Source organism: Trypanosoma theileri (assembly GCF_002087225.1).
Source record: "Trypanosoma theileri isolate Edinburgh chromosome Unknown TM35_Tth_12_V1, whole genome shotgun sequence".
Taxonomy (NCBI): domain Eukaryota; phylum Euglenozoa; class Kinetoplastea; order Trypanosomatida; family Trypanosomatidae; genus Trypanosoma; species Trypanosoma theileri.
Window position 1 is genome coordinate 163806 of NW_021639854.1, and position 11610 is coordinate 175415.

Consider the following 11610-nt stretch of genomic DNA (forward strand, 5'->3'; position numbering starts at 1 on the left):
AAAAAAAAATAAAAATAGCAGAGTATAACGAGCAAAAGAAACGAACGAACAGAGAAACAAAACATAAAGAAGAGGTAAAATTGTCGTTTATATAATCTATTTATCTACATTATTTCTGATTCTCTTAGGAATAGCTAGATGTTTTTTTTTCTCTTGAACAGGTTAAATCGTACTTCTATATATATATATATTTGTTTATTTATTTATTTTTTAAAAGTATATATATTGATATGTATATTATTACGAGTAGAATGTAAAAAATCCCATCAATACACTGTACTATTATTCTTATTTATTCCTTTTTTTTTCTACTCTCTTCTCTCTCTCATCCATCTATGAAAAGGATTTAAAAAAAGGGTAAAGAGAGATAGAAAACAATTAATAAAAAAAAAGTTTAAAAAAGGTAGTGGTTGTAAAAGTAGATAAATGAGTAGACAGCAACCATCACCACAACAACAACAGCAACAAACACAACCATGGGATCACATCACCGAACAAAATAAACTACTCGATCAGCTCCACTCCTCTGTAATGAACACTCGACACTACGCTGTCTCTATTGGAAATGACCTCCGTGAACAGGAGGGGATGTTAGATGAACTCCACAGTGGAGTTACACTAGCCGCAGATGAGAGCCGCCGACAGAACAGTAATGTAGTAAGATTGTTGAAGGAAAGTGAAAATAGAGGGTTTTGTACAGCTGTGATTGTGCTTGTTGCTATTATGATCCTATTGATCATGATATAATAATCCCTTTTTCTTTCTTTTTTCTTATTATTATTTCTTTATATATATATCTGCGTTTTTCGTATATTGACTATCTTTGTATGTGTTTGTTTTTCTTTTCTTTTTTTCTTTCGTGAGTTGCAGTCCCTCTAGTTGTAGCGCATACATTTATTTGTATGCCATTACTCCCATTTCTCTTACACTAACTCTGTATTCCACCCCCCCCCCACTGTATTGTTCCTACTACAATCTATTCATTCTCTGTTGATATTTTGTAAACTATTATATTCGTCCTTTTCTTTTTTTCTTACTCTTCTGTGTACAGGTAAAAAAAGAAAACAAAGCTAAGCACAAAAGTATTGCAAGAGGGTTTTTTTTTTGTTTTTGTTTTTTTTACGTTCGTCAATATAAACCAAAGAAGACTTGAATTTATAAACATAACAAAGGGAAAATAAGAAAGAAAAAAAAACCGTGACAAGAGATAATGCGACGTTCGTTCTTCTTTCTGGTAAACTTCTCCCCTGTCTTTATGCCAGCCCTATCACCATCTATGGAGACTGGTACTATTGTGGAATGGAAAAAGAAGGTTGGAGATCTTGTGAAAGAAAATGAAGTATTCTGTACTGTACAAACCGATAAGGCAGTGGTGGATTACACCAATACCTTTGATGCAGGATATCTCGCAAAGATTATTCACAAGAATGGAGAAACTGTTCCAGTTGCTAAAACTATTGCTGTACTTGTGGACAGTGCGGAAGATGTTGCAAAGGCCGATGAGTACGTCTGTGAAGATGAAGCGGCAGGAGGTGAAACAACAACAACGCAGGAAGTGAAATCAACAGAAACAGCTGCAGCATCACCTGGAAAGCCATCGGGATCTACATCTGAGCCACCAGAAGGTGTGGACATTCTTTCAATCTTTATGCCAGCCTTATCACCATCTATGGAGACTGGTACTATTGTGGAATGGAAAAAGAAGGTTGGAGATCTTGTGAAGGAGAATGAAGTATTCTGTACTGTACAGACTGATAAGGCAGTGGTGGATTACACCAATACATTTGATGCGGGATACCTCGCAAAGATTCTTCACAAGAATGGAGAAACTGTTCCAGTTGCTAAAACTATTGCCTTGATGGTGAGCAATGCGGAGGATGTCGCTAAATTAGCGAATTACTCCCCTGAAGGCGCTGAGACTGCGGAATCTTCTCCCTCAACAACAACAACAACAACAACAACAACTGCCAAGACTTCTACTACTACTACTACTACTACTAGTACTAATACTCCAAAGGGGGATGTTAAACTCTACGGTGGTTCACTCGATGAGGCTATTGCAGCTAGTGGTCCAGGTGTGATGCGTATTGCCGCCCGGCTTGACCGCAAGACATTAGAATCCATCACCCCTACTGGCAGAGGAGGCCGTTTTTGTAAAAGTGACTTTGCTGGACTGCCGGGATTTAACTACGAGGACGCCAGTCCACCACCACCAGCAACAACAACAACAACAGCAGGAAAAACAACAACAACAGGAACATCTTCTCCTTCGGCTACACCCGCAGGTGCCCCAGTTGTGGGTGCGGCAGCTACTGTAGTGGTGATGTCCAAGGTATTCCCAGTGTACAATTTCAAGATCTCTGATACTGCACTGTTGCAGCAACTCATTCGCACAATGCCGCTGCCGAAACCAAAAAAGGTTAAGGAAGGCAAATAAATTTAAAAAAAAAAATAAAATAAAATAAAAAAAGGGAAATAGTGTCTCTTCATTATCGGTGTTGGGGGGACACGTGTAAAAGAAAGCCATGCAGGAGCAATGTGGACCCATTGTAGTCGCCGGTAAGGATATATATATATAATTACATTTATGAATATGTTCATTTGTGTGTTTAGTGTTTTAATATATTTGTTTCACGGCAATTATCCTCCCTGTTTTTTTTTTTTTTTTTACGGTGTTATTCATTTGGTTTCTCCAATGAGAAAGAAAAAAAAAAGGAGGGATGAAAAGAAAAACGTCCTTTGATCAATCGCTTTGTTAATAAAAATGTTTTATCATTCTACCTTTATTACTAGCAACCGATTATGTGGGCTCTGTGGAAGTAAGCGAGTAGAGAGTTAATACATTATACGAACAAAAAAAAAAGGGCACAACTGAGACAATTCAAAAGCCGTAAAGCCACAAAAGAGAAAAAAAAAATAACAAGAAGGAGATTGGATCCGAGAGGGTAAAAATAAAATAAAGGGGAAAAAAAGAAAAAGTAAAAAAAATAAAGCAAAGGAAGACGAGAAGAATGATGTAAAATGCCTGCTCTAGACTTTTGCGTTTCTTTCCGTCAGGGTGGTACCCTTCTTCAACCGGAAGTAGAAAGCCATTCACGAACGTACACAATGACCAAGAGAAAAATAAAAAGAAAAAAAAAAGAGGAATAGTTTTTATTTAGCGGATTGATCTATTTTTCTTTTTTTTTTTTTTTTTTTTTTTTTTTTTTTTCTTCACTATTTTGATATCAGTGTTAATGTATCTCTCTTGTTTTTTTTTTTGTATTGTTTTTCCTACTTTCCTCTTCCTTTTGTTTTTTTTTTTTTTTCCTTTTCCATCCCCACCACTATCATCACATTATTATTATTATTGTCTATATAATGTATGTTTATTTTAAACAAATAACACACACACAAAGAAAGAAAGAAAAAAAAAAAAGGAAGAAAAGGAGAGCAGGATAACCAGTTGTAAGAAATGACACTTTCCTCAGAAGTACAGTCGAAGCTGCAACGCCAGGTGGAGTTTTATTTCAGCGATGTGAACATCCAAAAGGATGTATTTTTAAAGGCAAAGATGGCAGAGAATGCTGAGGGTTTCGTTACCCTAGATACACTCCTGACATTCAACCGTGTGAATTCCCTCACGAAGGATGTGAAGGAGCTTGCGGAGGCACTGCAGTCAAGTGAAGCTCTTGTGCTGAGTGAGGATTCCCTCATGGTGCGACGCAAGAACCCTCTTCCGGAGTCTATTCAAACGGACCATCAAACCGTATATGTGAAGCCTGTTCCCCCAACCGCCTCCTTGGAAGATCTCACCAACTTCTTCAACAAGCATGGAAAGGTACTGGCTGTATGGCGCCGTTACTTTCCTGGTAAGAAGGATGCGGCACCTGAGGCCCGCACGAAGCCTTCCGTCTTCGTAGTCTTCAGTACAAAGGAGGAGGCGGAGGGATTTAAAGCGGCCCCACCCATGTACGACGACGTTCAACTCACAGTGGAGATGAAGACGGAGTATCTGGAGAAGAAGGCAGAGGAAATAGCTGCAAAGAATAAGGACAGAAAGAAACAAAAGGATAAGTCATCAGCGGAGACAAGTGAAGTGAAGAAACATGTGGTGGCGATGCCTAATGACAGCAGTTATCGTATTACCGGTTGTGGTACAATGGAGAACTTCTCCAGTGTAAAGGGAATTTGGCCTGTGGAGGAGCAGAAGGGTATTCGCTATGTGTTTATGCCAGATAGTGAAACTGCTCTTCTTATTTTTCAAGATGCCGCAACAGGAGAGAAGATGGTTTCAGATCTTAAACAACGCTGCACGACTCTGAATGGTAAGCAGCCGGAGGTGCAGAAGCTTGAGGGTGAGGATGAGAAGAAATTGCTGGAGAATGTGGAAAAGGAAATTGCGGAACGGGCAAAGAACAACATGAAGGCCCGTGGTGGACGCGGTGGTCGTGGTGGGGGACGTGGACACAAACGCTCACGTGATTAGAAGATACATGTCTGTGTTTTTGTCTCTCTCTCTCTGTGTGTGTTGGGGTATATATATATATATATATATATATATATATATATATATATATTTGATAAATGATTCTTTGCTTGAATCTACTTGTCTGTGTGTTTGTGTGTGAGTGTGGAAGAGAGAGTCTCCCTTTTAGGCAATTTATCTATTCATCGTTGTGTGTATTATTGTGTAAGTATGTATCACTGCTGCGTGGGTGGTGTGAAGATACCTTTTTTCCTCCTCCCCCTTCCTCAACTCTTCTTCATCCATTTTAAGAGGATTTAAAGAAAGAAAGAAAGAAAGAAAGGAAAAAAAAAAAACAATGGGAAAAGGAAAATCAACCACCCTTCTCAGTGTTCCCTCTTTGTGTACAGAAAACACGAAATTAAATACAGTAACGACGCCACATTTCTTCTTGAGGCGTGAAATAGGCAATAAATAAAAAAAATTAAATTCGTTAAGCGTCTGCGGACATAATTAACTCGAAGAATAGAAGGAGAAGAAGAAAAAGGAACGAAATAATTTTGTTTTTCCTTAATGAAGTAAAAAAAAAAAAACATTGTTAACCGTATATCATCATACGAAATTATGGATTATATATTACTGAACATTATATAGAAATGGTAATGATTGTAAATATTATGTCTAATTTATGGAAAAGTGTTTCAAACCTTTCTTTTTACTTCACTCTTTTTTTTTTTGTTGTTGTTGTTGTTCTAGGAGTTCAAAATCAAGGTTAATAGTATACTAAAGTGTTAAAAACCATGTTCTTTTTATTTTTCTTTGCAAGTTAGTTAGTTTCTCACCTCGTATTGAGTTCTTTCCCCTATAAAGTGAGCAGCCCTAGGTACCAGTAGAAGAAAAAGAAGAAGAAAAGAGGGAACATGCAAACCGATATTAAAATATAATTAAAATGACATTTTCTCTCTTTCCTTTCTTATATGTGTCATCTTTCTATGATAATTGTCTTGTGAAGTATGTGAATTCCTTTTTTTTTTTCTTGTTGTCATTGTTATTGTTGTGTTTTTATCACGATTTGTTCCTGGTATTTCTTCTTTCCAATACCTTATTCACATTCGAAAGGCATCCTCTAAGAGAGGGGAAAATAAAAAGAATAGAAAAGAAGAAAAAAAAAAAGGAAGACTACGAAATATGTCTCAACCAGATGCCCCACCAGAGGCAGTTAATTACATGGATGTCAAACTGCACGATGTTCACAATATTCCTGCCAATTGGTGGGCTGAAGGGAAACCGCCTGGTTTCCCCGAACACCCATTCCGGTATGAAGTTAGCTTTACTATTGATGGTGAAAAAAAATACGCTTTTACACACGGTAGACTCTTATTACCATTGTCACAGTATGAATCATACATTGAAGGGGCTACACCTCCTCCGCTTCCCTCGATGGTAAATGATATGCTACAACATATTCGAGAGGTACCCGAGACTCCAGTGTTAACCAGTGGAACTTCTACAAGAGCAGGGGGTACAAGTACGAAAAGGACGGATGATAATGAAACCGCAAAAGATCCAAAAATTTTATGGGTAATAACTCCAGCAGCTGATGCAGCAGCTTCTGCTGCAGAAGAGCAAGGAGGAAGACGACGAAAGAAAGGTCTTGCCGCTTCAACGACGGAAGAAGTAGTAACAGCACCTTCTATACCTAATGAAGATGATTTACCACCCTGTGTTATTCGTGTACCATTGTATGAAGATGATGTCACAGCATTGGATACTATGCTTTTATCCGGAAGACCATTACAGCTACACTTCACACGTGTGTTAAAAGGAGATGCACCGCATGACTGGGAAGATCCACAGGAATGGTATTTTCGTGCTGATATCCCTGTTGATCTCTCACCATTGGCAGAACCCGGATCACTGCAGCTTATGGAAGATGTACCACTGTTACCAGTAAAAGATCCTATGCATATGGAGGAAAAGGTAAAAAAGAGAGTCTCTAAACGACCAAAATCAGGTTCTCCAGGGTTACTCTTTGAGGAAGTTGATGTAGAAGCTCAACACCCCTATGTTGTTCATAACACCTCAGCAACCGTTTCTGTACGTCTTGAAAAAACTCTTACACGACTGGCAATGGATCGTATACGTCCTGCTTTAACACCAGCTAATCTAATCCCTACACGAGCACTTCCAAAAAAAGAGTTTCAAGATACTACAAGACAATTTACAGATGTGATAGAAGCAATTGCGAAAAAATTGATGTATGATTACAGGGATGCTAAGAAAAATAACAATGAAGCAAGTAAGGAAAGTATTTTTGCCACATTTCAGACTACTGGACAATTAGCAGCATATAAAGAACAATTAACACCACTAGTTGTAAAAGTGGTACGTGAGAAATTTTTACGTGAACCTGATGCTTCACAAGAAGCTATTGGTCAACTTACAAATGAACTTTATGTTTATCTCTTAAATTGTGTACATGCCAAGTTACGTGATTTAACAGAAGGTTCTGATTATGGTACAAAGAGTAACAGTTCTGGAGTCCCAGTAATGACAGAACAACAAGATTCATCATCTGGTATTACTGGAGCCATGTGGTTAGAACGAGCGGAAGAAGCTGAGACACTACGTGAATATGGACTTGCTGCCCAATGTCATCAAGCTCGTATCGCTACTTGTCATTCTCCAGAAGAATTTCCTGATCTTTGGAATGATGCTGCTGCATTTTTTGCTCGTGTTGGTGATGCAACACGTGCTGAACAATGTTATCGAGAAGCTATCGCATATAACCCATTACATGTACCTTCTTTACTTGGATATGGTGATCTTCTTCTTGAGTACAGTCGATTTGATGAAGCTGCTGTTTTTCTTCATGCTGCAGTGGATATACAACCTAGTGCTCTTTCATGGGGTCATCTCTCGCTTTTATGTGATCTTCATGTCCTGGCATTAGAACAAGGACCACAGTATGAATCCAAACGGGCACGTTGGGAACGTGAGGGTATGTTAGCCATGAAAGAAGCTATGGGTGCCACAGAGGAAGTAGATTTTAATGATGTAAACCTTTCAGTTGCTGAATATCTTTTACAACTTCACCATACGGATTTGGCAAATGTTTGTCTTTCAAGATGTCGTCCTGGTGGTAGGACAGAAGTATTGTATGCTCGATTATTTGCACTCTGTGAAAGGTACGAAACGGCCCTTGGTTCATTAAAAGATGGAGAAAATCTAGAACCATTTGCAGATGAAATTAATATTTTAACTGGAGATTGTAATGCTGCTCTAGGACGTAGAGAAGATGCTATTTCTGCATACATGCGTGTACTATGTCGTGAAGGTGAAACTCCTAAACGTTGTTTTGGTCCAAGTTATATTCATCTTGGTAATTTACTCATTGGAGCAGGTCGCTATAATGATGCCCTTGGTGTATTTACACTTGGTATTCAAGCATGGCCATGTAGTGTCATGTGGCTTGGGGCAGGCATCGCCTACTACCGAATGCGAAAAATAGATGCCGCTGAAGAATGTCTAAGTGAGTCCAATACACTTAACAACAGTAATCCACGTACATGGGCATATCTCGCGTTGGTATGTCTTCGAAAGGAACGAGCAGAACTTGAGGTGGTGCTTCAACAAGCTATTACACAAGGGCTTTCTGATGCCGCATTGCTTACTGAGCTTGGTCGCGATCTCGTACGGGCATCTCGATTGAAGTTAGGTGAATTATGTCTGCGAAAGGCATTCGCTCTAGAGCGTGAAGCCGGTCGGGCAACATCAGAGGTAAGTTGTACCTCTATGTATTACTTGGCTGGTGCACTTGAGGGAAACCAGCAACGTGAGGCGAAGGAATTGTATACAGCTGTGGTGAAACAGAGTAAGAATGAGGTGCTGCGGGCAAAAGCGGAGGAAGAATTGCATAACCTCTCAATGTGATACGTCAGCGTGAATTCATATTTATATATATGATTATGTATGTAAGATAGAAGAAGAAGAAAAAAAAAAAAAGAAAAAGAAACGATGAGAGTAAGAAAGAGAAATACGATGGGAAACTTGTATCTGTTTGTGTGTGTGTGTGTGTGTGTCTGTCTTTCTCCCTTTTTTTCTCTCTCTATATTTCTCTCAATCTGTATGAATGTCAATGTTTCTGATTGATGTTACCTATTATATTTGGTTAACAACTGATCCACATAGTGCACTTATCTCCTCATTTTCCCTTTCTTTTTTTTTTTCTTCATCTTTTTCTTGGTTGTGCGAACCATTCCCCTTTTCTTTAGTTTTTCAAGTGTAGAGGCCAGACTTTAATTACTAAGATCACTTATCTCCTATTGTTACCATTGTTGCTGTTGTGTAGTTTAGAAAATACAACAAGTAGGTTGGATAGCAAAGAAAGGAAGCAAAAGAAAAGTTTTTTAAAAAGTACAGCAATTTTTTATTCCCTGTTGTGTGGTTTCTGTGTTTTTTACCAGTGTTTCTAGAACGAGGAAAAAGAACACAAGGGAAAAACAGACAGACCAACTGAGAGAAAAATAGGGAAAGAGTAAGAAAAGGAACATTATATATATATATATATATATATATATATATAAGTTATTTATTTGTATAGCATAGTAGAACAAGAAAACTGCATACGCTCGGTACAAATTATTATTTGTACATATTGATCATATCTGTATTATTGATTCGGAAAAACAAGTGACGTATTTGTCACACCATTGTCGTTCGTTATTGGTGTATATAAAAAAAAAAAGAGTAGAATATTCGACTCGTATCATTGTATTTTTTTTCATTGTACCTTCATTCCCGTTCGATTTGTAGATAATAACCTTGAAATATCTGTCACAAGATACATAATTACATTGAACGAGAAAAAGAGAAAGTAGAGAAGAAGTGTGTGGGATTGTGTCTGTGTGAGAGAAAGAAAGAGAAAGAGATAAAAGAAGTAAAATATTCTGTAATCTTATTTTTAACGATATATCTACGTCTACCTGTCATATTTGGTGTGACCTTATGACGTCATTATACAAGAATGAATGTAAACTTTTCCCCAAAGGGGCTGTTGTAGCGTATGAACGGTTGGATCGTGAAAACGCCAGTGGGTGGAGTTGGACTCTTGGTACAATACAACAGCACAAGGAAAATGAACACACTTGTGTGGTCCGCTCTTGGCAACCCGAGTCATGGAACGTTGCAGGGAGTGGTAGTAGTAGTAGTAGTCAGAGGAATAATAATAATAATAACAACGTCATTCAAGCTATTCTAGAGGAACTAAATCGTGTGAACAGTCGCATGAAAGCAGCCCAATATCGTTTGTTGGACGCGGAAGAAGATACGAGTAAGCGGAGCCAATCTCCTCCTACTCATATTAGCAGTGATAAAAGTTATAAAAGTAGGAAAAGCAGTGTTTCAGAGTCATGGTTACACCCTGGCCGTGGTCTCACAGATGAAATAAGCAAATGCTTACGTGAATTAAAAGAATGCCGTTCCAAAACAAAAGACCTTAATGACGAACTCCAGCGACTAAGAAATTCATCCTCTGGAAATCCTACTGTTACATTTTTTAAGCGGTGTGGTAATTCGGAAGAGACTATTCTTGCTTCATCTTTAATAAAGATTCTACCTGTAGATACGAATACATCCGTTTGCGTCATGACAGCAACAGAAGCAGCCTCCATTGATGAGGAAGCTCAACCTCTTCGTGCAGAATTACTACAGCAACTTGATCGCTCCAGTGAGGAATTTCTTGGTGCGGTGGCAGAACTACGTTCTCTGCAAGCGTTTAGCGATGAACTTGAGTCTCGAATGGAATTGTGTCAAGATGTTATGATTAAACTCGCCAAAGCGTCTAGTAAATCTGAGACGCCACATTCACCAAAGAGTGTGACTCTGTCGGAAGTGAGGCAGCTGCGGGATGAAGTGATGGGAATGGCACATTGGAATTGGCACCACGATCAACAACAACAACAACATCAATCAAGTAAGGGTGTCAAGACGAGGCATAAGACATGCTTCACCTGGCCTATGGCAGATATGCTCATCAACAATAAGCCAGAGGAGCTGCTTTCAACATTCACAATAGATGTAGCCCAATGTCTAAACGCTCCGCTGGATTGTGTGAGTAACGTATGCTTTGAAGTCGCACAAACAGGGCTTGTAGTAACTTTTGACGTTTACCATCCGAACCATATAACGAAAAGCGAGGTGGATGCACGTCTATCTGCTTACCCCTTCTTACTACTAGAAAACTTATATCGCAGTGCTGAAGAACCAAAAAAAGGACTCGATCTAGCAATTGAAGAAGTTTGTCGTGCATTGGGTATCGACGAGAGAAAGTACAGTGGTATGCGATTCAAGGAGTTTATTGAACAGCTTTCGGCATTAAGCTCATCATCTGACAAAGATGCATATGAGAGTGAAATTGGCGATATGCTCATGCTCATCGACAAAATGCACAGCGAAAATCGCTCCCTCCAATATACACTCGCAAAATCAACTGAAGAATTCAGAAAGCAAACTGCTGAAACTCAGCGAGAAAGGGAATACCTTAAAATGAAGAATGCTGACCTCAACGAAGAAATTGAGCGCCTCAACAACGTCAACGCCAAACTACGAGAATTAGCAGACCGACTTGAAGGAGACCTTCAGTCATTTAACCTGCAACACGCTAATATTGAACGAATACGTGCACAGCGTAACCTCAACAAAAACGAATCAGATGATGGAAGCCTCTACTGCATCACACTTCAGGAATATAGCGATGAAAAAGAACGTGCGCAGAACCTACAAAATGAGCTAAACGAAGCGAAACGCAACTATGACGAACTCAAGCAGATACTAAATGATAAAGAAGCTAAGGAAATTCAAACAAATAATGAACAAAGAAACAGAGAAACAGACGCTAACAATGCAATACACGAACTCCAACAACAAAACAATGACCTACTTCAGAAACTAGAAGAAGCTATGGAAGAAACAAATAGAATGGACTCGGAACTAAAAGAGTTCCGCCGTAAGCGCTGTGAGGCTCTGGAGTTGCGTGAACACGACGGCCAGCTGGAGGTGCCCACCACGTTCTTGCCACCTGCACAGGGTGCGGAATGTCCTGTGGACCCCGAGGTTATCGCAGGTGAACCGCTATATTGCGTCACAATGGACGAGCTTAACCA

General features: G+C 39.1%; 5 protein-coding genes across 5 annotated transcripts; all 5 read left to right on the forward strand.

The window, feature by feature from the left end:
• Positions 1–426: 426 nt before the first annotated feature.
• Positions 427–747, forward strand: TM35_000121710 (member of the syntaxin family of t-SNARE; the record flags this gene model as incomplete). Its single annotated transcript, XM_029025146.1, has 1 exon — positions 427–747. One exon carries the CDS (start codon positions 427–429, stop codon positions 745–747), a length of 321 nt encoding a protein of 106 aa, XP_028883462.1.
• Positions 748–1255: 508 nt separating this feature from the next.
• Positions 1256–2437, forward strand: TM35_000121720 (putative dihydrolipoamide acetyltransferase; the record flags this gene model as incomplete). Its single annotated transcript, XM_029025147.1, has 1 exon — positions 1256–2437. One exon carries the CDS (start codon positions 1256–1258, stop codon positions 2435–2437), a length of 1182 nt encoding a protein of 393 aa, XP_028883463.1.
• A 1017-nt stretch (positions 2438–3454) lies between these two features.
• TM35_000121730 (LA RNA binding protein) lies at positions 3455–4468 on the forward strand (the record flags this gene model as incomplete). Its single annotated transcript, XM_029025148.1, has 1 exon — positions 3455–4468. The coding sequence occupies one exon, from the start codon at positions 3455–3457 to the stop codon at positions 4466–4468; it is 1014 nt and encodes a 337-aa protein (XP_028883464.1).
• A 1167-nt stretch (positions 4469–5635) lies between these two features.
• On the forward strand, positions 5636–8380 carry TM35_000121740 (putative tetratricopeptide repeat protein 18-like; the record flags this gene model as incomplete). The annotated part of the gene is made up of 1 exon (XM_029025149.1): positions 5636–8380. The coding sequence occupies one exon, from the start codon at positions 5636–5638 to the stop codon at positions 8378–8380; it is 2745 nt and encodes a 914-aa protein (XP_028883465.1).
• Positions 8381–9454: 1074 nt separating this feature from the next.
• TM35_000121750 (flagellar attachment zone protein) lies at positions 9455–11608 on the forward strand (the record flags this gene model as incomplete). Its single annotated transcript, XM_029025150.1, has 1 exon — positions 9455–11608. A coding segment is annotated over one exon (2154 nt), but the record flags the coding sequence as incomplete, so codon positions are not given.
• Between the last annotated feature and the right edge of the window lie 2 nt (positions 11609–11610).